The 26,819-nt window shown below is 41.6% G+C and overlaps 1 protein-coding gene across 8 annotated transcripts in view; it reads left to right on the top strand.

Moving 5' to 3' along the window:
* Positions 1 to 26,819, top strand: part of SH3KBP1 (SH3 domain containing kinase binding protein 1) — a 315,088-nt gene that overhangs the window by 155,654 nt on the left and 132,615 nt on the right. For 4 of the 8 annotated variants that reach the window (XM_023633586.2, XM_023633588.2, XM_070256734.1 and 1 more), the window contains 2 exons: positions 3,795 to 3,898; positions 17,042 to 17,171. In XM_023633586.2, coding sequence (XP_023489354.1) covers positions 3,795 to 3,898; positions 17,042 to 17,171 — 234 coding nt within the window. Of the gene's footprint in view, positions 1 to 3,794; positions 3,899 to 17,041; positions 17,172 to 17,749; positions 17,810 to 25,029; positions 25,105 to 26,819 lie in introns of all 8 variants that reach the window. The other 4 variants (XM_023633590.2, XM_070256733.1, XM_070256732.1 and 1 more) reach the window with 2 other exon arrangements.

Genomic DNA, 26,819 nt, shown 5'->3' with positions numbered 1-26,819 from the left:
GTCTAGTGAGGGAGTTGAGGATGTGCCTGCCTTGCCATCTGTGAGTGTGTGGGCCTGTGTTCCTACATATGAACACATGTTCATGCATGTGTATGTTGTGGCCATCATGCAATATGGCAGTAAAGCAGAGACGTATCAAGTATGCCTTGTGAAGTCTGCCTTATTCTTCCTTTTTTGGTAAGCTGCGTGTGCATATACGTTTGCATGTATGTCCATAAAACTTGTGTTTACTTCTTTCAGTTATGTGTAAGGAGTTAAGTGGTCCTGCCTAGAAAACGCATGCAGTGATAAAGGATGGTGGCAATGGCCCTGACATGAAGGAGGAAAAACATGTTTTCTCCTCTTTCTAGTTGTTCAAGTATAGATTTACATTGTTGGCCATGATCAGCAAATACATTTAATTTTTTAAGGAAAATTTTTCTTTCAAACTCAGTTTATTCCATAGAAAAAAAGCCCAATGAAATGTGTTAAAACTTGAGTCCATGTGGCCTGGGCTCTGGGCGTGAAGGTGGTAGCTCAAACTAGGGGATTCCAAACCACGGCCTTGGGCAAGTCATACGTGTTTTTTATCCAGTTTATACCAGCTATCGAAAGGAGATGACGTTGTTGTCTACATACCTCTTCGAGGAAGGTCAAGACTGACTAGCAAACATCAGTGAAATGGCAGGAGAGGAAAAAGTGGCAAACGACATCCTTAAACTCCCTTAAATTTAAGATGGAGGGAGGCAACTGAAATGCAGTGTCTCCTAACGTCAAACGTCCCCCCTGAACTGGGTTTTAGGTGTGTAGAACTGGCACACAAGATTAGAATAGTGATGTGCAGAAGTTGAGGCCTGGAAAAAAAAAAAGGAGCAGTCCAGGAGTTTGGAAGTTATCTGTAATGAGAAAGCCATGGTGGAGGCCTAAGGCTGTGTTATGCAGTGTTGCAGGAAGCAGTTAAGCACAGAGTGCAGAGAATTTGAAGCAACATGTGAACTGAATTGGTTCCTGCAGCACTGGAGGGAGAGCTCTGAACTCAGGCCAAGGAGTTACTGCCACTTACTAGCTTGGTGACCTTGGGTAAGTCACTGAGCCCCAGTTTCCTCATTTGCAAAATGGTTGCTCATTCTGGCTTCCTTTCTTTTTCTTTTTTTCTTTTTTTTCTGAGGAAGATTGGCCCTGAGCTGACATCTGTGCCCATCCTCCTCTACTTTATATGTGGGATGCCACCACAGAATGGCTTGATAAGTGTGGTGTGTAGGTCTGCACCCAGGATCCGAACCAGTGAACCCTGAGCCGCTGAAGTGGAGGGTGTGAACTCAACCACTACGCCACTGGGCTGGCCCCCTTTCTTTTTCCCTCTTGTGGTTGGCGGGATGAGATAGGGTGCTGGGTATCAGAATCGCTTTAGGGAAGACCACAAGCTGTCCCAGTGCCAGGGGGAATAACTGTTTCTGCGTGGGATCAGGTCAGGTGACCTTTACCACCAACAACCTCTGGATACCTACCTATAGGGCTCATTTTTCTTGGTCCTGTATGTTGACAATGTGCTTTATAGGACTTTATGCCACCAATTGAATAACCTTCTTAGAGGCTTTTAAGAAATATTAACTAGCCTGGCAGACAGAGATTAGTAAATGTGTCATTCTTCCTTATACCAGATAGGGCTTTATAGAAGTTCGATGCAGAGAGTTGGTTCAAGAGAAGTCTGATGATTCTATTCCGGATCCTGAATCTGTTGAGTTAGTCTTTTCTCGAAGGAAAGACTCTCTTTTCTTCACTCTCTCCTTTGCCATTTGTGTAGCGTTGGGTTAGATGTTGCTTTCTACAGAGGGTTTTGTGAAGGTATGAACTTACGTGGAACTGTAAGTTTTATGGCTTCAGCTAACACTGGGTCTTTGGATGTTATTTTTAAGTCACTTTGGTCAGGACTTTGATGACTCCTGTGGCTGTGAGTGTCGAGTTTCAGACATTTGTCATGTTTGCTTGTTTCGTGTTTAGATTTGTATCTGCAGAGTTTGCTTTTAACATAACATCTAGCGAATAAAGCTCTTAAAGATTTATCATAGAACTTCATCTTAAGGGGGTGGCTATGGGGGTAGGAGTCACAGGGAGCAGGAAATGGGTGCCAAGATTACCTCGCCATCTAGACTTTCATAGCTAGAATGAGAAATCTGTATCCTTTATGATGCAGGGTGCTTGATTTGCCTTCTGTTGTGTTGGAAGCCATGGAATAATGGTAGCATTCTTTGCACTGGAGTACCACTCTTCCTGCCTTCTCACCTGGGAAAGCCAGTGGGGTGGGCCCTCTGTCCCTGGGAGAGCCAGGCCGTCCTTAGGTTGCCCTCTTCTGCCTGCTGACAGTGCAGTTAGCACCTGGGAATTGGTCTCAGGGCCCTGCATTTGTCCTCAAGACCAGGTGGCTTGTGATTTTGCGCAAAGGGGTGGAGTGTATTTGTGTAGTCGCCAAAGATGTGATTAGACAAGATATTCATTCTGAACTTCTGCCCTCTTCCCTCTGTTCAACTCTGTTCTTCTTTAGTGAGGTTCAGGCAGAGAAAAATGGAACAGAGAGAACTAGGCCACTGGCTTTTGAAAAATATTGATCAGTGAGCACATCAGATGTAGCCAAGGCCATCCCCTTTGTATGATGTCATGCTGCGTGGGGGCCTCAGTGTGGCCTGTGATCACTCCTGCAGGAACTTGCTTTCTCAGGGAAAAGATTAGAAAAGGAAAAGAATCCCTGTAGGCAGTATCCAAAAATAATGTAAGCATTTCTAAATGTGTTTCCTTGAGGCCGTTGATCCCTTTGGTTTTCTAGGCCATGTGGTGGCAGGAAGGAATGATGTGAGGTGGTCAGCCTTGAGCAGCAAACTTCTGGGCAATGCTGATCTCAGTTCCTCTCTCCTATCCATGTCTCCCTGGCTTGGGCCTCTGCTGCTTCTGTCTGTCTGTCTCCCCCGCTCCCTACACATACCATCATACATACCACATGCATGTTTTCCCCACAATGCATGTCTGTGGTGTGGATAATTGCATCTGTACTTGAACCAGCTCTAAGTCGAGGCCTCCCAGTTGGGCTACACTGGGTAAGTGAGATGCTGTTAACCTTGAGTGTCCTCCGGTGAAGTGAAGTGTGGCCCTGGCTTTTTATCTTGATTTGCCTGGGTTGGTTCTGTGTAAGCAGCCAGGGATCCTGCTGATGGATCCCCTGGGACAGAGGAAAGAGGACAGAAGTGGATTTGTTGAACTCCTGCCGGGCGTTTGAAATGGCAGCAAGAGCAGGCTGAAATCTAATCAGCCTTTGCTTATCAGACCTGAATTCCAGCATGTTGAAAGGGTGACGATTAGTAAGAAAAAGGCCAGGATACTTTATCTTTTCCTTTTCACATTTGGGGAAGATTTCCTCTGTCTTGCTAGCATTAGAAGCAGACCATTCTTTTGACTCTACCACATCGTATCAGCTTTCATTAAAAATCAACAGCAGCAAATACAAAACCCCATCCATGGAAAACCGTTTAAGGCAACACTGTGCTCCAGCGCTTCAGGGGTGGGGTGTTTTGCCTTCTGCACCAACGGATCGGTTTCTCATATTCATGCCTTTCTGACCCAGCAGCTTTTAAAAGACCAAGAAGCATTGCTCTGCTTTCTACTGCCTCTCTATAAGAGACCAGGGCTGCCGTGCCTCTAGCCATGTCCCAGAGAGCATATTTGAGACAAGTCAGCTTAATTTGCCTGCATGCCTAGGAAGCCTCTCTTTAAAATCTAATTTTGAGAGAAGGGCTGTATCTAAATATTTCTCTTTTCCCATCTAGGCGAGCGACGGAGGCGCCGGTGCCAGGTGGCGTTCAGCTACCTGCCCCAGAATGATGACGAGCTTGAGCTGAAAGTTGGCGACATCATAGAGGTGGTAGGAGAGGTAAGTGTGCCAGGCGGGTAGGTATGGTGGCCTCACGTGGGCTATCAGAACCCACACATGGTTGACCTTGTCGTGGTGGATGTTAGAACTCAAAGAGACCTTAAACATCATCTAGTTGAGTCTCTTCTCAGAGGAAATAGGTTCTCAGGGAGGACTGCCACCAAGCCCATTGGGGGCAGATGTGGGGCCATTTAAAACCATTGTTATTCTAACACAGCATAGTAGGTACCTCTGAAATTCCAACCCAATGCCATAGCTTTTCTCCTCTTCTTCAATTGCTAGTAGACTCTGGGTATCCAGAGTGACCCTGATCCATCTCTAGAGGATGGATTCAGTATTCATTGTGGGGGATACTGTGGATTCAGAGGGAAGGAAAAGAAGTGACATTTATAGCAGGCCTAGTATGTGACAGATGTGACAAGGTTCTTTAGGCACTGGCCCATTGACTCATCACAACCACTTTATTTTGTATATGAGGAAAGGGGCTCAAGAGACCCTAGAAGAGGCAGGGCTGAGGGCTGAAGCCAGGTCCACCTGGCTGGAGACCCTTGTTCTTTCCACTGCACCGCATTCCCTTGTTCCTGCTTGGTCCTGGCTACTCAAAGGCAGCCCTGCTGGTGAAGTGTCATACCAGACACTGGCAGGGCTCCCAGGCTCCACTCCCTCAGGCCTGGGGGATCCTGGGCTTCAGACTTAGAACCTGATCGCTCACGCTGGTTCAACACATGTATCCATATATAGAAAGATCATTTTCCAGTTGCTTTGATTTCCTGAATACCATTTGACCTTACAGAAACCCATGACTTACGAAAGAAGACACTAGAAGTCAAGGAGGAGAGTAAGTGAAATATGATGTGAGTGGAAGTGGCAGGGCTGATGCTAGCAGCCAGGTCTCCTGCCTTTCATACAAACATAAAGTGAACATACGTCAAGGCTTTATTCAACTCATTAATGAGGGGATCTGCAAGGTGGCAAGGCTGGCTCAAAGAGGATTGTGAAAGAGCAAAGTATTTATATGACCGAAAGAGAAAATACTTGATTAAGATTGCTAAGTTCAATGTAAAACTATGTAGTGTCCTACAGGGCGATAAAACTGTAACCTTTGAGGTTATTTTGTCTCTGCTGGTCAAAATTTATTTTCATTGCTATCTGATAAGAATCATTTGCGTCACTTTCAGGATTCTAGCAGCTAACATCCGCACTAACAGAGTTGTAAACTAACCTCATAAATAGTTAATATGTCAAACAGATACATGTTCCTAGAGGAGCAGTTAATGGGGTTCCCAGCGTGGCGCTGGGAGGACATGCAGTAACCCTTTTGGCTATTTCCAAGTTTGGGGTACTTTGTATTAATATTCATTCATCATTTTTTATCCCTGGTGCCAAGCGGGAGACATAGAGACATTTGTTGTGAGTTGAATGAGTGAAAAATGAATGGACAACAGAGTAGAACATTTATGCCAATGGTAGGAGGACAAATTTCTTAAGACTGAAACCATGGAAGAAATTCCAGAGGAAAAAACAAACTATTGTGACTAATAAAAAGAGTTAAGATTTTGGTATCATTTGAAGTGAGTTTAGCTAAACAGAGAACAACAAACAGGAAAAAAATTTGCAATAAGTTTTGATGAATAGTTATTATATGTATAACATATGAAAATATATTAGGAAGCTACCATAACAATGATAAATAATAGATAAATCTGTCATAAACACAAATCCCACAAGGGGAAATAAAAATCTTAACCCTGAGAAAATGTTCTGCCCTGCTATTAGTTAAATAAATACAAATTAAGACAATAATGGGTTCCTGCTTTTGAAAATCCTGAGAAAATGTTTAATAGTAGGACTGTTGGCAATGCTCAGAAGAAGTGATGACTTTGTATATCTTTATGATCCTAATATGAAGCCGTTTAGCAAGGTACGTCAAGAGCTATAAAAATCTGAATTAGCACCCTTTGACCCAGTAATCTCATGCCTAGGAATTTATCCACAGAAAATGTTTAACAGAAAAAAAAAGTGAAATGTGTTAATTGTGGCAGTGCTTGTGATAATGAAAAATAATGAAGAAAAGGAATAGTTATGAGAATTAAGTTAGATTATCTGGATAGAAGATTGTGAAGCCATTAAGATGGTAAACACAGAGGCCTTTAAATCTGTATTTGTTACAATGCTGTGCATTGTAATTATCTGTTATATTCTGCTAACCTGAGAGCTTTTCAACAGCAGGGATCTGCTTTTTATCTATCTTTATATTCGTGGTACCTGGAATAGTGCCTGAAACTTAATACATACTTTAGTAAATGCTTGCTGAATAAGTAAATGAATATGGAAGTATGAAAAGATTTTTTTGCAAAATAAATGAACAGATCAGAACACAAAGTTGCATACACTAGGATGCAGTCATGTGAAATATGTCTCCGTGTGTGCGATCAAAGACTAGAAGGGAAGAAGAATTGAAAATGGTTCTGGCATAGAAGAAGATTTTTCCTTTAATGTTGTAATAATGTTTTAAGAAATGCAAATCAAGATAAGGAAAATTATTAATAAATTTCTGGGAAATAGGGCCCACTCTCACCTGCCTGTTGGCTGTAGGGAGAGCGAGCATGGATTGCTGAAGGAGAGGAGTGATTGCAGGGCTGTTAGGCTCCTCGCCTAGGTGAGCTGGAACTTCACCACCACCTGCAGCGCCAGTCTCCTGTCCGCTCACTGCCATTTCAACGCTAGGCTTCATTCTGGGCTTGCTTCAAGTAGGAAAAAGGAAAAATAATTATGTAGCCTATGATATTTATGTAAAAAAAAGATAAAGTTTGGCCTTTTAATCCATATTTTAAAAATTATATCATCAAAAATTCATTTCCCAATTGTTTCAATTTACTTGTAATATTGCAGATATTGGGCCATTGCCACTGTATAATATAAAATCTGCCCCTTTTACTTCTAATGGATGTTGTAATAAATGCCAATGGGTAACTATTCTCTAATTCCACTGAAAACTAAAAACAAAATAAACAAAAGTCCCAAATAAACAAAAACCATTAAATCACAGGGACAGATTGAGGTAAGACCATAGTAATAGCTTTGTAATACTATAGACTCAAACAATTTGTTGGTCATTAAAAATATAACATATTGTGTATGCATATATATATAATATGTTATATTCTTATTGATTGATTAATAGATTGATTCTACAGTATTGCAAAGCTGTGCACACACACACGAATACACACCTTCCACCCACCCCCGCCCCGAAAAAAAACCCCAGACAATTGTTAGGAGAATTTGGAAGCTATGGACTGATTATTTGAAACAGTTGAATCAACTAGAGAATCCTAAAAAATTATATACATATATCTTATTTAATTTTATCTTAAAATATAAAAATGTATATTCATTTGCCATTTGTCAACACAACCTCACAAGGCCAAGGCATTTTCCCTAAATATGGGTTTGCTGGTTTGGGTTCCATCCTCTCTGCATCCATAATGCATCTTCTATAATCCCATTGGTTTCTTTAAAGAGGATTGATAATTTAACAACATAAGTGAAGCAATTGGAATACATAATTCTTCTAAAGTTCTATAGTCTGCCACCCCCAATCTCTTTTAGTTGTCTTATCCACACCTAATTAGGCAGCAGTTTGTTTTTTAACCTTCAAATCATTACCATTATCCCTTCTCACCACTAACTCTTTTTCTTTACACATATATTTTTGAGCTCTTTGACCAAACCGTGGGCTAGCAATAAGAGCAATGGGCTTAAGCAGATTTGGGTAGACACAGCCCTGATCCTCATCTGGCAGGAGTCAACATCAACCTGGATGGGCCTGTGCAGCATGGCTTAGAGAAGGAATGGAGAAGGCGGGGCAGTCCAGGGATGAGTGGAGTTGGCAAAGGGCAGTTGCTCAAGAAAGTGCTTACCATGCTTCTGCCTCTTGGCTGGAGAGCGGTGATTAGATTCACCATTGTGAATGAAAAGGAACTGGGCTGCCAATTCGAAAGGAAAAATAGCAGGCTGAACTCCTGGATAGATATTTTTAAAGAAATCATTGTAGATACATATTTGTGTCATTTTTGTCCAGAGTGGGGAGGATTGATACATGCAGGTGAAGTTCTGATTATAAGAACAGAGTTGGCACATGGACAAGGTTATCAGGAGAAATGGCATTTGAAGGCGTCTGGAGTTTCAAAACTGGCTTGTTGACCTGTTTTTTTGAAAAGTGCGTTGAAGCCTCTTGTTTTTCTATCTGCGTTATCTGGAGCCTGGGAGAGGAGCCACTTTTCCTCTTGTGTTGGATGACCTTGCTCTTAGCCAGTCTCTCTCAGTGGTGACCCAAGGGATGTTCAGAGATTGTTGCTTTTATTTGTTCTTCATGGTTAGTTTTTGAGGTATTGCTTAGTGGTCCCTTTCAGGCTGGCTGGAGTGCAATGGCTTTAGCTTCAGATTTAAAGCCTAATCTGGCCTTGCAGTTTGTGAAGATGGTAACTTGCGCTTCCAAGAAACTTATGCATCTTCCTTCTTGTGCCCATAGCAGGAGATTGGGTTCTCTCAGTTAGAGTTAAATAGGCTGTTGAAATTCTTCAGAATTTTAACTTGATCAGACAACCTTTGTAAGTGGGGAGAGACAGTTGTGATATTGTGATTTATAATAAGAAATATATATATTTGGTCTTTGTCCTGTTTCTGGCACAGAGCTCCTAAAACCCTTGGAATTTCCTAAATGAAGAGGAGGGGTGTCTTTTTTTTGTGTTAATGAAGTGATTTTTGGAAAGCACCTAAGGATAGGGGCAGGTTGCCAGTGGAGCCAACCATGTGATTAGAGGGTTAGAACTTTCAGTCCCACTCCAACCCCAGCTCCGGGGAGGGGAGAGGGGCTAGAGATGGAGTTCAGTCGTCAAGGGCCAATGATGTAATCCATCATGCCTATGTAATGAAGCTTCCGTAAAAACCCAAAAGGACAGGGTTCGGAGAGCTTCTGGGTTGGTGAGCACGTAGAGAGTGGCACACTCAGAGAGCATGGAAGCCCCACACCCTTTTCCACACCTTTCCCTTTGCATCTTTTCCATCTGGCTGTTGCTGAGTTATATCCTTTTATAATAAACTGGTAATCTAGTAAGTAAAATGTGTCTCTGAGTTCTGTGAGCCGCTCTAGCAAATTAATCAGACCCGAGGAGGGGGTTGTGGGAACCTCTGCTTTGTAGCCAGTCAGTCAGAAGCACAGGGGACAACCTAGACTTGCGACTGGCGTCTGAAGCCCAAGGAGGGGATCATGGGAACCTCCAGGCTGGCTGGTCAGTCAGCAGCACAGGTAACAACCTGGACTTGCAACTGGCGTCTGAAGTGGGGCAGTTCTGTGGGACTGAGCCCTTAACCTGTGGGATATGACACTATCTCTGGGTAGGTAGTGTCTGAATTGAGTTAAATTGTAGGACACTGAGCTGGTGTCAGCGTTGCTTGTCGGTGTGGGGGAACCTCCTCCCCACACATTGGAATTGGGTCTGGGACCCAGAATAGCAGCTCGTCCCCATTTCATTTTCAGTGTAAGAACTTTGAAGACTTGCGTGTGAATAAAGATGTCTTTTGTTTTATGCTTGCCCATGAGAAGTCAAGTTTGTTAAAAAGCTGATTAATTAATAGATGATCAAAGCATACCTAAATTCTTACCCATTAAGGCACCCCTTGCTTTAGAAGGGTTCGTATCCCTTATCAAAAAAAGATAACATTAGTATAAAAATTTGTTTATTGGAATTTGATGATCCCAAAAGCTCAAGCTGCTCTCCAATTATTTATCCAAATAGCTTCGGGCTAGTCGTCTCTGATTTCCTAATGCACAGAGATGAGAAGACATTTATATTAAGGAGAGAGAAGCCCTGTTTAGAAGAAAAGGTCATTAGAATCATCAGCATACAAAACAAGCTACAACCGTATAAAAGTAACATATTTGCAAGTTTAGATATATTTCTAGTAGATTTGCGTAGCTATGAGATTTATCAAATATTTGAGTACTTACTCTGTGAAAGTGTGTTTAGAGAGATTCAAAGATTTATTGAACAGAATCTCCGCCTTGAAACATGGTCGGTATATTCAGGGAGGGTAAGATATACACAGCTAAGAAGGTAACTAATGACCCAACATGTTATTAGGGTAGCAAATGATGGTGTTGACAAATGAGAGAGGAATTTAAAAACAAATGTACTCAGGGGCCGGCCCCGTGGCCAAGTGGTTAAGTCCGCGTGCTCTGCTGCAGGCAGCTCAGTGTTTCATCAGTTCGAATCCTGGGCGCGGACATGGCACCACTCATCAAGCCACGCTGAGGCAGCATCCCACATGCCACAACTAGAAGGACCCACAACGAAGAATATACAACTATGTACCGGGGGGCTTTGGGGAGAAAAAGGAAAAAAAATAAAATCTTTAAAAAAAACAAAAAACAAATGTACTCAGTGAGGGGGAAGAAGATGCTTCCTAGAATAGGTGACATTTCAACGGGGCATGTGGCAGGTGAGAAGTATTTGGATTGATTCAGCAAGCACAGGTTGTACTGTGTAAGGCGCCGGGTTGGTCTGGAGGAAGGAGGACAGAATGTTAGCACAGCCTTGCTCTAAAGTCGAGGATGACCTGTGAGCCTTCGAGGGCAGCTGTGGGGTGCAGGAAGCAGGAGCTGGCAGATGCAATCAAACGCAGTTAAGATAAAAGTTATAGTGCTGCCTACACTGAACTTTCAAAGGGATACCCTATTTAAAGGTTTCTTACATATGGGTTTTCTAGGATTAACACATCCCTGTAGACGATTTTCTCACCTGGGAATAGTGACAGGACAAAACTTCAGGATCTCGGTTCATCAGAAAGGTTATTTTGCTGGCTTGATTTACTGTTTGCTCTGATTTTCAAGTTGAAATGATAGTAAGGCCTTAGCATAGAGTCATTTGCGAAGCTGTAGACTAGCTTTTAGCTGTATTGAAGGACAGGACTATCTAGCATTGCGGAAGGAGGTCTGCAAAAGCCCAGCCAGAAACCTATCCTACTGTGAGAAAAATCATGGCTGTTGCTCTGTCTCATTGGGCAGAGTTTGCTTACATCTTAAATCGAAATTGCATATATTTTCTTAAATCATTTCCCTTTGAATTACCTTACAGATTTCTCTTTTGAGGGGCTCCTCTTATGTGGAATAGGCAATAGGCTTATTCTCAGAAGAACGAAGAGAGAGAATAAAAATCAACTTCCTGGGTGTATGGAATGTTCTGGCCCTGCCAGAGGTAATCAGACAATGAACTGCACCAGAACTGGGGGAAAATATTGGCCCACGCATTTAGGACCTAGATAACACTTGTTTATGTTTGGCACTACCAGCTTTCCATGTCCCAAAATCAACAGGGATGGTTATTTAAAGCAACTAAAATGGAAAATAATGTAGGTGTTTATACCTTCAGGAAATGGTTCCCTTAAAAATATATATATTTTTTTACTAATTTCTCTAATAGAAAAGATGTTTTCTAGAAACAATTTGTATTTTTTCAGCAATATTCCAAAGTAAAAGTAAGTTTTAGCACATTTACGTGGAGTTCTAGAAAAGGCAAAATCAGTCATAGGTGATAGAAATCAGATTGGTGATTGCCTGGAGGTGGATTGACCGGCAAGGGGCACGATTTTCTGAAGTGATAGAAATGCTTTGTACGTTGATAAAGGTGCAGGTTACAGGGGTGCACGTGTTTGTGAAAACTGATTGACTCATACTGTTAAGGTCTGTGTGTTTATAAGAATTATACCTCAATTAGAAAAACCTTTAAAAAACTGTGTTAACACTTGTCTAGTGTTTTAAACATTTTCAAAAAACATCCCCTACCCCTCCCAGGTAGGAGAAAGGCCAGTATTGAAATTGTCATTTAATTATTTCTGAGTAAATTTTTTATTGAACTATAATTGACGTAACATTGTATTTGTTTTAGGTGTACAACATAATGATTTGATACGTGTGTGTACGGTCACGTGCCACATAACGATGTTTCAGCCATTGATGGACTACACATATGATGGTAGTCCTATAAGATTAGTACCGTATAGCCTAGGTGTGTAGTAGGCCTCTACCATCTATGTTTGTGTAAGTACACTCTATGATGTTCACACAATGATGAAATAGCCCAATGATGCATTTCTCAGAACTTATCCCCCCCATTAAGCAACGCATGACTGTATTGTGGAATGATTACCACAATTTTAGTTAATATCCATTACTACACACAATAACAAATTGTTTTCCTTGTGATGAGAACTTTTAAGATCTACTCTTTTAGCGACTTTCAAATATGCAATACAGTATTGTTAACTGTAGTCACCGTGCTGTACATTAGATCCCTGGGATTTATTTGTCTTATACCAGAAATTTGTACTTTTTGACCGCCTTCACCTATTTGGCCACCCCACCCCCTACCTCTGGCAACTGCCAATCTGTTCTTTGTATCTGTGAGTTTGGATTTTTTCTTTTAGATTCCACATATAAGTGAGATCATACAGTTTTTGTCTTTGTCTGACATATTTCACCTAGCATAATGCCCCCAAAGAACTAGAAAAAGGAGAACAAACATAGCCCAAAGTTAGTAGAAGGAAGGAAATAACAAAGATGGGAGCAGAAATAAATGAAAAGGTGAATAAAACTAAGAGCTGGTTTTTTGAAAAGACAAACTAAATAGATAAATCTTTGGCTAGACTCGCCAAGAAAAGAGAGAGAGAGGACTCAAATAAAATCAGAAATGAAAAAGGGAAGTTTACAACTGATACTGCAAAAATACAGAGGATCAGAAGAGACTACTATGAACAATTGTACCCCAACAAATTGAACAACCTGGAAGAAATGGATAAATTCCTGGAAACATACAATCTACAAAATGTGAATAAATTTTGAGGAAAATTTTAGTAATGTTAAGGGGTGGACCTTTCCTTAAAGTTTGACTTGTCCATTTTCCTTTCTGGAAAGAATGGTAAAACAGCTCTTGGAACAATGAAGCTGACTTCATTTGCCTGTGTGCCTCTTCCTCCCCTGTTCTTCCCTCACACCCACTCCTCCAGCGTGCTTCTGACTGAGGTTTGGGTGACAAAAGGTTAATTGGATGTAAAAAGCTATAACAACCCTTAAATGGATTTTCTGTCTTGCTGTTTGCACCCCGAAGTAGACTTTAAACCTGGTAAATTTGTTGCTCTCCTTCTCAATACAGTTGGCAGGTAAAACTTAGATGATGATAAGCAGGAAGAATTCTGAATAGCTAGGTACCCCAGACAGTACCATCACAGGCATCCTTTTCAGTGCCTTACAAATGTAGATAATGTTTGTGAGTTGGGCGGAGGTAGAGGTGTTGAAATTCACTCAGTCAGCTGCTTCCCCAACTGCCAATAGGGCTAAGAGCTAGAAATTGTCTCCTTGGCCCCGAACCCATTTAGATGCTGATGATTATGAAGACATGGGAAGTGCAGGGCACACAGACACAGACTGTTTAAGTGGTTTTACTGTGTCTGTCTTTTTCAAACGCTCCCAGGTATAAGCCACCCTGCTCCCAGTTCTGGGTCAAAGGTGGGGTTCTCTCTTGGGATGCAGCCATGGGCTCCAGAGCTGGCTGGGTGGGTCACAGACAGACACAGAGGGGGTTTGTTCTCAGCCTGGAGCCAAGGCCTGCAGGAGACTGTTGATGAGTGTGTGTTAGAGGGAGAGAAGGTGGGCCTCTGCTTTACTTTCCTTGGGGCAGAAATCGTAAGCTCTTGGTAACATTCATAATCCCCACTTTGTTGCAAAGGGATGCATTTCTTTCTCTCTTTGAAATACAGAAACGTAAATGTAAGCAAGCTTGACTTCGAAACAGGCTCTGTCTGTTCCTCTTTTGTTGCAGAAGCTTCTCAACGACAGGGTCTTTATTTGTTTTATTCACCAATTAACCTGTCCCAAGGTGCTCAGGCAGTGTAGGATAGGTGCTCATTAAATATTAGTAGAATTGGGAGGATTGGGAGGGGCACACAGACTTCCACATGGTGGGCCCTAATTAAGAACAGTAGCCAATGTGGTCAGTGCCTTTTGGTCCCTTTTGCTCTTCACGGGAAGGAAAAATCTTGTTGTGGGGGAATCAGGCTCCAGAGGTCCCTGTGGAGGATTTCCCCGAATGATTTCCCTGCCATTCATTCATTCAGTGTGTGAGGTACTATGTTTTACTCTTTGAATGAATGAATGAATGTAGTCACTCTGGGCTTCAGTGTCCTCATCTTTGTGCAGGAAGTTGCACTAGAATATCGCTGAAGAAGGATATTGTGGGGCTGAGGATCATTTTTCTCATATCTCCAGCCTGAATCTCACAACCAAAGCAGCAGGCTCTAGGAAGAAATAGTACTGAATAGTTCTCATTGGTACTGGGGCCAGACCCCCACCCCAACCATGGCGCCTGTAATGGGAAGTGTGCCCCCCAGGCGATGAGCAGTGGTTTTATTCACTGCCCCTCCACTCACTGCGTGGCTAATGATAGAGCTCTGCCGTTTCCCTGTTGGCTACTCCTCTCACACTGTGCTGTGACAGTGATACAGGCATCTGGGGGTGTGGCGAGGTGAAGAGACCCCTGTTTTCCCAGCAGGCAGCCCGCTGATCCCACACATCAGGAGCGCTGCCTTCAGGGATCTTGAGCTGGAACTGCTTATTACTGGAAACGGCAGCGTTTTAGATACTGTCAAGCTGAATCAAATGGAATTGGCCCAGCTGCCCTTCACTGGCGGGGATTATGCCAGGGACTGCTCATTTGTGGTCTGTGTCCTTGGTTTTTCCCTCCTGCCTTGTGCTTCCCAGGAAAAAGAAGGTCATTTTATGGTTCCTTATTCAGGACAAGCACAAAGGACTCAACACTGCAAATCCTGTGACTATTTATATTCAGGCTCATGGCGAATCTTCCTAACCATCCTAATCCTGTAAGAAGCTCCTTGAAAGAATAATACGTATCAGTTGAGTTGGCATAGAAACATGGAATGATTTCCACTGAAATGCTGTTAAACGCCACAGTTTGGTGTTGAGTAGTCATTGGGACAATTGTCTGGATGCTGTTGTCTGGGTTCTTTCCTGAAGATTCTGTGATCATGAGATATAATCGCCACTCTGCAAGTCTGTATCCCATGAGTTCCCTAATAAATGCTCTAAACACCATTCTCATTGTCCACGGGGTCTATCAGCCTCCCCCTTTCCGGAATGTCTCACACACACACACACACCTTCCTCTACTTACATCTGTCATTTCTACTCTTCAAGGTCAACCTTACTTTTGATTTCTTTTTTCTTGAAGGCTTCCTTTAGCATCCCAGATCTCAGTGAGCTCAACTTTGTGTAACAAGTCTGGTTTGTGCCGAGTCCTGACATTTTCTCATCTGTTTACTGTGCATTGCTGGTTTTTAGTCACAGCCGCCGTCTCACCTCTTTAAACCACACGCCCTTTCTACCTTGGTAAATTGTCAATTTCTTGAGGGGAAAAAAAAAGAACAAGTTCTGTGTCCCTAGCCCCTTGTGTAGAATCATAATACATCTGTCTCTAACACTGATTGAGTGTATTAATTATCCCCATTGTACAGAAAACTGGGGTTTGGTTTGGTAGGAAATTTGAATAAGGTCATACAGCTGATAAGTTTCAGGACAGGATTTAAATTGGGCTTTTGACTCTAATATTCTTTTTCTTTTTTGTTTTAATTATTTTAGCTTTTAAATTGTATTTATTGATTTGAGTAAGTAATACATTCACATGGTAAAAAAAAAATTCCAAAGGTTCTAGGTCTCTTTCATTTATGCCACACCGTACTGGTAACTTAATGCTTGCTGTTCTCGAAATGCCCTGTTATTCTCCTCCAAGAAGCCAGCTTGCTATTTTGACTTCTGATGTTCTATTACTGGCTCCATCACAAAATTTTGGAATGATCTTTTTTACCCTTCTCTCCTCATCCCAGCTTATTGGTTGCTCAAGACCAGCTCATACGTCAAAGGGTCTCAAATCCATACTTGTCCATTCTCACCCATCCCCCGGATCCAGTGGTCACTCCCGCACCCACATGACTGCCTCCCCACCTCCCTTCAACCCATTTCAGTTCATCTCAGGGGAATCTAGAGCCCTTCAGAAACTGCGTGGAGTCCTCCTGCCTTCTTTTTTAAAATTTTAAAACAAACTTTTAATTTTAAAAAAATTATTGTGGTCACCTTGGTTTATAACATTATGTGAATTTCAGGTGTACATCATTATATTTCAGCTTCTTTGTAGACTGCATCATGTTCACCACCAGTAGTCTAGTTTCCATGCGTCGCCACGCGTGTGCCCCTTTACCCTTTTCGTCCTTCCCCCACCCCTCCCCCCTCTGGTAACCACCAATCTGTTCTCTGTATCTGTGTGTGTGTTTATCTTCCACATCAGAGTGAAATCATACAGTATTTGTCTTTCTCTGTCTGACTTCTACCTTCTGATTGTGTTCTCAGCCCGGGGATTAACTGTCTTTGTTTGGCTGTCTGGTTAGTGTTGGTCGTCTGGAGAAGCCACTCTCAGTTTTTACATAATAGTTTTAAATGTATAAAATAAAACACGTAAGATTACCAAGGGAACCATTTATATTAAAGTAGTTACCAAGCTATTTTAAAAGCAAATTTTGATACAGTAATCTGTGTGTCATTTCTTATTATAAGTAGTAAGTAGCTCCTTATTAATACATTAAATAACAAGGTCTCCCAGCAGGTGTGATAACTACCCCCACTTCAAAGTAGCAAAGAGAGCCAACAATATCTTGAGATACCCACAGCATCTATGATGTGGTGTGAACATATCTGTGATCTGTTTGGTGAGGAGTCACAGGTCCTCCTATTACTGTTGTGTGTTACCTACATTCCTAATCAAGGGAAATGCCAAATTTCAGTTTGAGGTTTGTGAAATAAAGTGTTAATTCTTTTCCACTTACATTTGTGGCCCCCAGGTTAAGCCCCTCTTCCTGAGTCTGAATCCCAAGACTCCCTGTCAACTTGTAAGCTTTGGGTCCTTCAGCTCTCCCTGTGTGGACTCTGCACTCTGCACCATACGGATGGGAGAGAAAACTGGGAACCACCGTGTCTAACCTGATCCCTACCTCTCTGTTCTTCTGTTTGCATCTGTGCAGGTAGAAGAAGGATGGTGGGAAGGCGTTCTCAATGGCAAGACTGGGATGTTTCCTTCCAACTTCATCAAGGAGCTGTCGGGGGAGTCAGATGACCTCGGCATTTCCCAGGATGAGCAGCTCTCCAAGTCAAGTAAGGAAGTCCCCCCCACCACAGGAAAGGCAGGAAAGGGATGGGGGCACTGGGAAGCACTGCTCCAGCCTCCACTCTGTTCTGTAGCCTATGCTGAGTGGCTGTGACAGAAGCTCACGTGTGTTTTCTTGGTTATGCTGCCTTAACCCACTGCGGTTTAGTAGGTTTCTCATTGTAAAGGTGTAACCTGCATATCTTTATGTGTGTGCAGATGCACACTCTGTATGTCTCTGGGTAGGTGACCTTCAGCCTTCATGCCATGGTAATATTCCTCCATGGGTGGTCCATGTTGCTGTGCCTCTATATACTTCTGAAGTGTCACTCATTGCAAGTTGATAATTATTTTAAAAATGAACCAAATGAGATTGTTAGTACTTCTCAGTGTCCCTTGAAGAACTTGGAGAAAATGGCACACACACACACAAATCATTGGTGATGAGAAGTGCTGTGTTCAGGACAAGTGCATGCCAGTTCCCTTAAAAGTATGACAAGACAGCTGAGAATCCAGCCCCACCTTGGGTGAGCATGCATATCCTTCTGTGATGGTGAGAACGAACTCCAGGTCTTTCTTTCTCCAGGGCCTGAAGCTCTCCTCCCTCCAGCTTCTCTGCTGCCCTTTCCAGCTCACGGAGCAAAAGGTCAGGACCGGGAAGCTTTGTCCTCCCAGTCGCTAACCCAACTTCCTACATGGGTGTCTGTGTATCTTTTGTGCTGTGTTGAGCCAAGGTCATGGGCGTGAATGTCGTAAGAGGCTAGACTGTGTCATAGTGGTGTGGCACTACCTGGGGTTGCAGACTTTCCTTTCTAACAAGAGGAGGTCAGCTCAGTCCTGTCAAGATAATTCTTAAACATCTTTCTTTTCCATTTGGAAAAATCTGACTTGAGTGGTGTTCTCAAATTAGTTGTATCTCTTTTATTTAACCTGTAGCGTGATTGGACAAATTCCCCATTTGGAGGTAAAGCCATTTTTGGAGAAGTGCTCAGGAGACCTCCTTCATTTGGTGTCTGAGCAGCTCTGGCTCATACAGCCGTCATACATAGAAACAGTAGTGCTGGCTGGTTGGTTCAGTGGCTTCAGCTATACCGTTTCCCTCTACTGCCAAAGCCTGGGACTCCCCAACCCCTGAACTCCATTCCATCCTAGGGTCTATGGTAGGAAGGATGGAAGGTGATTTTGAACCAAACGAAGCATCTTGGCGCTCCTGCTGCCTTCTCTGGCTTGAAGGGGAGGAATTCTCTGCTAACAGTAGGAGTATGAGCTAACGAGTATGGCTGGGAGGGCAGAAAGTGTCCTCGACCCCATGATAGTGGGAGTTGCTCTAGCTCCCAAACTGCACATTAGAATTCTAACTGCCCTGGTGTCTCCTTTTGTACACTGGAATAGTATTGTACCTGGTAATTTGGTCCTATAATAACAATACTATACCTCAGGATTTGTGGATTAAATGGGCTTTCTTGGAGGGAGGACCAAATGGGGTCATTATACCGTTATTTCCATGGGGAAGTGCATTATGAGCTCCAATAGCAATAATGTATACAAACCACCTCACCCATAGAAAGCCCTCCGTAAAAGGTCGCTCTCATTGTTAATCATGATAAACTCTTGGGACTTAACTAGTTAGTATGTTGAGGCTGCTTGCACACCGATTGGTACTGTGCTCACTGAAGCATTATCTGTGCATTTGGAAATTACTTTGGGATTTCTTTACAGACGCAGAAAAGGAGATCTGGGGAGGTGTTGGACAACCTCTTTGGGAGAACCTTGACCCCTTGGTATCCTGCCATGTTAGCTATGCTCTTAGAGCTGGAAGGTCAGAGAAGTAATGCCTCTTGTACTTTTGGAACTATTGAAATAAACTGTCTCGTCTAGCTCCAAGTTGATAATATGAACATTCGACCCTGCCTGACCCCCAGCTCAAAGCACATGGTGCTGGAATTCCTGGGGCAGATTAGGAGGCTGAGTGGAATCATGTCTCCAATCATTTTGCCTTCCTTCTTGTGCTTGGAAGGGGCTGTTTCTCTTGTAGAGACTGCCTTCCCCAACATTCATTCAATTAAAAGCTTTCCATTTCAGGACTAGGAGAGCCCAATAGTTTCAGCAGCCGTGTTTAGTTACGACAGAATCTTGTCCCTTGTTGAGAGATTTTTGAGGTCCCTGGAAAGGTATGGTTTCCTAACAAGGATGGATGCTTCTGAAAGAACTACATGGTTTTTGTAATCTTCCTGTATGTGTTCCTTAAGGAGAAGAGGGCCCATCTCTCCATCTCTCCATCTGTCTATCCGTATCCATCTATCCATCCATCCTTCCTTTTCTTCTATTCTACATTCTTTCAACCTTTGTTGACCCCCTGTTGTTACCAAGACGCTGTACAAGGCACTGAAGATATATGGACACAAATCAGATAGGATCCCTCCCTTCATCGGCTCACGTTTGCAGACAGGGGGTGCACAAATCTGCAGAAGTTTCGGAAAGTGCCCCCAGTGCTCTGTTAGCTGAGTGTCTGAGGAACAGTGGGGTACAAAGGCAGAGAGACCAGTCCCATGGGGATGTGAGACAATGGTGGTCACAAAGAGCTTCTAAAGGGTAGTAAAGCAGATGTGATAATAATGTCCCTGTGGCTTGCCAAATTAAAATAATCCCCTGCAAGAAAGAGAAATAGCATCTCTCAGTGTTCTGATAGGCTTTTCAGTAGCCGTTTACACTTTGGTGGCAAAATGTATATAGTTAGATCACATCACATGCAGAAATTATGTAGGCTGGTAGGATTTGTCTAAGTGGAACCTTTGGTTTTAGAATGACTCTGCTTATCCCCTGCCCCCAGAGAATGGTGTTAGTAGTTTCGATGTGCTAAAAAATTTTTTTAAAATTTAAAAAAATTTTGAAGTAACTATAAATTCACAAGAAGTTGCAAAAAAACCAAAAGAAAAACTCTACAGGGAGGTCCCATGTACCCTTCACCCAGTTTCCTCCAGGGACGGCATCTTGTATAACCATAGGAAATGCGTATTTACTTTTACATAAAACTGAGATAGACAAATGCAGTTAATGCACAAAAGACATCTAGCTTTTTACTCTGCCGTGAGCTGAACTGTACTTAATCAAGGTCTTTGTTAGACCAGCCCACTTAATACTCGTCATAAATTACAGTTACTTTTTGCAGAGATTGTTTAATTAATACATGGCTCTGGCAGTAAGTTAAAACTCCTAATGTTTGTGCCATTTTGGTAATTTTTAGAGATCCTAGTGACATCATATAAAAACTGTCTTAATTTAAATGCTACCAGACCTTAGGGTGAGGTTTTTAAAGACAGATAAATCTGTATCCTGGTACATATAAAGAAAACTTTGTGTACAATGTATCCTTGTATATCTCTATGCTATACAAACATACACACACCTATATGTGCACATACTTATTTGGTATTAGTCCTCTTCACAATTCTACTTCCGAAAAGTATTTGAGGATAGTTATTCAGTTGAATTTTGTCTACCAGTAGATGAATGCAATAGAAGAAACGTTGCATTATGTTTATGAGGAAGTGTGCCTAGACAGCTTAACACATAGTAGATGTTCAATAAATGCTTGCTGAGTCCTTTCTTACTCTGAGGAGGCATTTTATCCTTGAATGGCAGGTGCAAATTACTTGAACTTACTTTTCTTTTACCCTGATGTGTTTTTATATATGGTGGTTGGTTGTGAAAATCTCTAAATTTGAGATCTTGATTCAGGGTAATCTAATCCATAAGGAAAGAGCTACAGCAATTGTATTGGTTAATATGTTGATTTAAACATTTTATCTCAGATAAGAACATTTATTGTTATGTAGTAACAGAGACTTTTTGCTGCATATTTAAATTTGAAAACATCTTTACCTGTCATTGACCTTATGAAACCTTAAAGGTGCTTTTTCAAAAAGATTTTTGTAAACTATTTATTATAGAAAATTTCTAACATATGCACAAGTTGAGAGAATAGTATAATGAACCCCTGCGTACTTATCACCCAGCTTTGGCAATTACCAACCTACAACCAACTCATTGTAATTACACCACTACACAACCCTCCCCCATATTATTTTGAAGCAAACCCCAGATATCACATAATTTCATCCATTAATATTTCCATATGTACCAATAAAAGGGTATTTTAAAATACTGTTATCACACCGAAAAAAAGCAATGGCAACTTCTCAGTGTAATTAAACATATAGTCACTGTTCACTTTCCCCTAACAGTCTGTTTTTAATACAATTTGTTAGTTTGAATCTGCATCTAAAGAAGGTATATACATTGTGATTTGTTATGTTTCAATTCTCTTTGAATCTATAGATTCCTCCTCCATGTCTCCTTTTTACCTTGCAATTCTTGCTGAAGAAACTGAGGTCCTTTGTCCGTTAGCGTCCCACCGCCTGCTTTTGCTGGTTTCATCTCTGCTATGTCATTTACTCTGTATTTCTTTAAATTGATAATTAGATCTAGGTGCTTAGTGATTAAATTCAGGTTTACTATATATATAATTTTTTTGCAAAATTGCTTCATAGGTGGTGATGTATGGACTACCCAGAGCCTCATAATGTCTGGCTGTCTTTGTTTTTGAATGTTAGTAGCCACTGATGATTATCACCCAGATCTGTTCACTCCTTATGGCTTACAAAATAGTGCCAACAAGGAATTTGTTTAAAGGAATGAAATGTCCCATGTAACAGATCCATAGTGAAAAAAATATTGAGTAAATTAGGTTTTTAAAAAACAGAACATCCAAGTGGTTGCAATAATAGTGCAGGCAGAAGAATCTTATGTTAGGACTGGAAAGGAATTTAGGGATCATCTAGGCTGATGTCAGATGAGAACACTAAAGCTCAAGGAAATTAAGTCCTGGGCGTGGCCTGGCTTATGAGTGACGAGGCAACGATTACACGCAGGCGTTCCCCACGCGCTTTGGTACTGCCGCCATTATGGCCTGTGGTTCACCCTTTCCCAGAGCATCTGACAAATTTCAAGTCTGAGTACGGTTTAGCTTATTTCTTCTCATTATCACAGATCATAGTTAATTAATTACCTTTTCAGTTACAATTTTGCACATGCCAGTATTGACTAAGTAATATGAAATAAAACTAATTCAAATTATATTGATATGATATTATTGTTTCAAATTATAGTCAGAGAATATCCTGAATCTGTAAGATTTATTTGGACTTAGAGGCAAAGAAATCTAGATATGACTCTTGTCCAATTTTGATTTCATACATATTTTGCTTCACATTTGAGATATAAATGTGTCTTTTCTGTTTCTAACATCTTTTCAATATTAATTTCTTACATTCTAAAATAATTGTAAAACTAAGAGGTATTGCTGTCAGTTTTTTTTTTTTAAATGTCATTTAGCTACAGAAACATTTTCAGTTATTTCCCATAATTTTCAGAAGGAGTAAGTTTGCATTTTCTTTTTATAACCATTAATAACCGTGAGATTTCAGTTTGAACTGACTTTCTTACTTTCCTAATTCTTTATTTTTGAATTTTAGGTTCTGATGCTTTAGTGACTTGTCAAGCTAAGACAAAGATAGAGATGGCCTTTTAAAACTTAGGGCAAACCACTCCCGTGAAATAGAAATGGTGCGTTTCAGTAGCTATAAGAATATGGATTGCTCAGTTCCCCTCACCTATAGAAACTAAAGCCAGGCTGACAATCTCCCACTCTGTGGCGTCACTATTTTTTTCTTTTTGATATTAGATGATGCTTGTTTTGTGTATGGTGTTCTGTTAGCAGTGAAGAGCAATTAGCAAATTGATGAAACAGTTTCAGGCAAAATTCGGTGCTAGCATAAGCATCTGATTTTGAATTGAAATTTTAAAATTCTTCCCTTTTACAGTGTTTGCTGCCTTCAAGTACTAATATTTAACAGTGACAGTGGAGTATTTCCCCCAGTAAAATAAGCAGTACTCAGATTTGTGAACTTGCCAATTGCCCGTCTCTTTTGCTCTTTAGATAGAATGTGTGTGTCCTCACTCACCCCCTGCCCAGGCTCCACCTCCAACTGCCTTGCTGCCAATGCACAGGGGACCTTCCAGAAATGCTTGGCCATTCAGAGACATCAGGGCCATGGTCTACCTCAGCAATTCTGACTTGGTCCTGGGGAAGAACACGGGAAGGTTCTGTTGTACTTGGAGGAACTTTATTGAAATGGGGATTTCTTTTCCTTACACTTGCTTTTTCTAACACTGAAAGGACCGCTACTGTTCGGTTTTGGAGGGCTCAGCTCACAAAACAGCTGTGTTCCTTAGGAGTAATGTTGCCTTAATGACTGAAGTTAAGCAGAATAAAAATTTGCCCAAATGAAAACTAGCCACTGTTACTTTGCTTTTGTCATCAAAGTCCTCAAGAGCTGCAAGTCTAACAAGAACATTTGAAACACTTTATTGTTTCTTTGGGCTATTCTTATATAGCCAGTGATTTGAATGTCTAAATTTTTACTTAAATTGGATGGAGCACATCTGTCAAAAAGGGCAGATTTCAAAACAAGGATGTACCACCATGCTTGTAGGACATGGAAGTTGGAAATACCTGATTCCATTTAAGTTGCTGGTCTGATCATTCACAGTCTCTTCATGTATTAGGAGTGACATGACCCAAAAGCTGACACTATGGTTCCTATTGGGGTTTCCCATTTTCCTATGGAATGTTTCTAAGAAGTGAGAGGAGTTGTTCTCTCCTCTCTGACTTTCACTCTCTGTAAATGTAGCCTGCCTTTTCATCCCTCAGACTTATAAAACTATATGACTGGCTTCCAGTTTGATATTTAGCTCATGAGCCATAATAGAACTTATTTCTTGAGTCATTTAGAATAATGCATGTATTAATTGAGTTTGCCTTTAGCAAACCATTTTACCTGTTGGTTGTACTCTCTGTCTGTAGGGCATGCATGTGTGTGTGTGTCTGTCTGTGTGTGTGTGTACACTCAAACCAGGGCAGTGTGTGTGTATTCTATGTACTTATTCATGGTTCCAGAGAGATTTGGGCTTTAGCCATGTGGCCAGTCTTATGCTATTGATAACCTCTATTTGTAACAACAAAAAAAGAGATAATTTGACATTTGACACTGGGTGAGTCCTATGTCCTCATGCTTAAGTACAATCTCATGACTGATATGGCAAAACCTCAATTAAGATGTTTCAAGAAATAATAGTGCTTTCTGGTGTCCTCAGTGCTCAGCAGAAAACCCCTTACATTGACTTGGATGCTACTATTGGTTTTAAACCTCATTGGTGAAAACCCACCTCTAGTATATTAATACATTTTCTTACGTAAAGGTACTGAGGATGATAAAATCTTTTAAAGAGAATTCTGTGCCTTCTTTAGAATCTTGGGGTCATAGATATTAGTTTGTATCATACGGGGCTCTAAGGGTAGAAGATAAGGGATGATGGGCCTAAGTCTATATTATACTTGAGTCATATTCTCCAAAGAGAAGATTGTGCTGTACCATTGAGTTAATTAAGGAATCTGATTAATTTGATTCCTTCTGGTTGAGGTTTTCCAATTCTTGAGTTTTAATGTTGAAATGGCTTCTAGGTTTAAATTGGGTGTAATCTACATGCCAGCCATGTACAGAGGCAAGCCCTGATTCTGGGTGCTCATTGCCGTCTTGGTTGCATGGGGACTTTGGGCTCATTCTGTAACATTCTTAAATTCTGCCTAATGGTCTCTAATTAATTTTGCGGATGAAGCTCTTGCAGTGGATTCATTGAAGGCAAGTTCAGTTAAAGACTCTTCCTCTTCCTTCTTTTGCCATCATTTGCTCCCCTTTCCCCTTCTCTTGTTTTTCTCTCCCCTTCTCTTCTCTCATTCACTGTCAGGAAAGACTACCTTTGAAGGGACAATTCTGTACCGAGCTGCACCAGGAAAGACGGAGGGCCACAGACGCTATTACAGTGAGTGACCTTAACAGCAGGAGGCGATTGTAAAGATAAGCGCTGGGTCTTGTGTTTTTTGATGCAGCTGCACTTTCCTGAGCTGCTCATGCTTCTGCCAAGTGTCTGTGTGAATTTCTGATCCAAGGACATGGACTTATTTGCCTAAGATAAGTGCCGTCTCCTTGGTGTGTGCTACAGGAGCATCCTCATCACCAGCCCCTGGCGCTTTCTTGTTTGCTTTGTGCCTCTCTCATGTGTGTGACATGCGTGCATGAACCATGCGTGCAGAGAAGGGATTAGGAGCATTTGTCATGGCATATGTATTTGTACCAGTATCTCTGGGCCTCTGGGGCGGTGTAAGATGGTTTCCAATGGAGATGTCAACCTCTCGTGGTTATTGCTTTTTCTGAGGGGGGCATTGGAAACCAATAAACCATTTCTTCATTGCACAGTTCAAAGAAATAAGAATTTGGCATGAAAGTCCATGCCAGAAGTGGTGTTTTGCTTTGCTCATTCAGCCAATCACCGCACGGCAGACTTCTTTTGGCAGGATCAATGTGTAGCCTTTTGTGTTTTAAAATAAAGCTGCCAAAAGTTGAGGGGAAGGAAATGAATGAGATTAATGAATGAATCTTGTGAAGCCCTTAGAACAGTTCCTGCCACACAGTAAGCACTATACACGTGAGTGTTAATTAAAACTAAATACCAATGGCCCACGGATCTGAATTGATCAGTGCTGGAATATTAAGGTACATTACACATAAGTGGACAGTTACCTTACTGGCCAAAGCAAATTTGAGGAGGCTTTGTTCTTTTTTCACCTTGAAGGAAAAACATCCACCTTACTGTGCATGTCCACACGTGCATACATAGATATGTATACAGACGGGATGAAAGAGAAGGCTCAGATGTGAGCACCAGAACCGTGCTTCTCAACTATCTGTGGTGAAGTTTATTTTTATTTCCATTCCTCCGTGGGCAGATACCTGATCCTGCTGTGCATGACTTTACTCTGCATGCAGTGCGCCACCTGTGCCTCACCATGGGCGTTTCCAGACCGAGATTGCTCTATACCCTGTTCACCAAGATGAGTCCACAGGCTACACATCTGAAAGTTGCACCAGTGCACACTGCTATAAGCATTTTCAAATGCACTTTCTGCACTTGTCTCTGTGTACCTTCATGATCTGCGGATCACACTCTGGGTTGCACTACCTTCAAGTGTCACCTGGCATCCTGAACATGACCTGGGACATTTTATAGTACAGTGTGTGTGATGGGTACCAGTAGCTAAAAAGATGCAGCATCAAACACACATGAACATGAAAAGTCACCTTTCTTTCCCTCCAAAGGGAAGGAACTAGATTTGGAGTTTATTTCACCAACCCAGATATTCAGATATTTAATTTACATACTTAAAAGTGATGGAAGCAGGCTGCCAGAATTTCTGGAAGAAAAATCTGCCGTGTGTTTCCTTCCCAGCCCATGCTTGTGTGATGAATGACTGTGCAACCTCTCTCTGTGTAACGTACAGTGATTAATATAAAGTTGTTAAGATGAGCCTGAAGGCAGCAAATCCCTGAACCCAGAAGCTCAGTGAAATGAGGATTCCAGTGGTTGAAAGTATTATGGTTCTAGCTAATGAGGAATTATAAAAGAATCCTTCAAATTTCTCTCTTTGAAGAACTGGAACAGACTTGCCCCAACCCATTCGCCCTGCTGCCTTCTGCTGG

The sequence above is a fragment of the Equus caballus genome, chromosome X, assembly GCF_041296265.1.
Source record: "Equus caballus isolate H_3958 breed thoroughbred chromosome X, TB-T2T, whole genome shotgun sequence".
Taxonomy (NCBI): Eukaryota; Metazoa; Chordata; class Mammalia; order Perissodactyla; family Equidae; genus Equus; species Equus caballus.
Note: the sequence above shows the minus strand (reverse complement) of the source record. Positions and strands in the feature narration are given on the sequence as shown.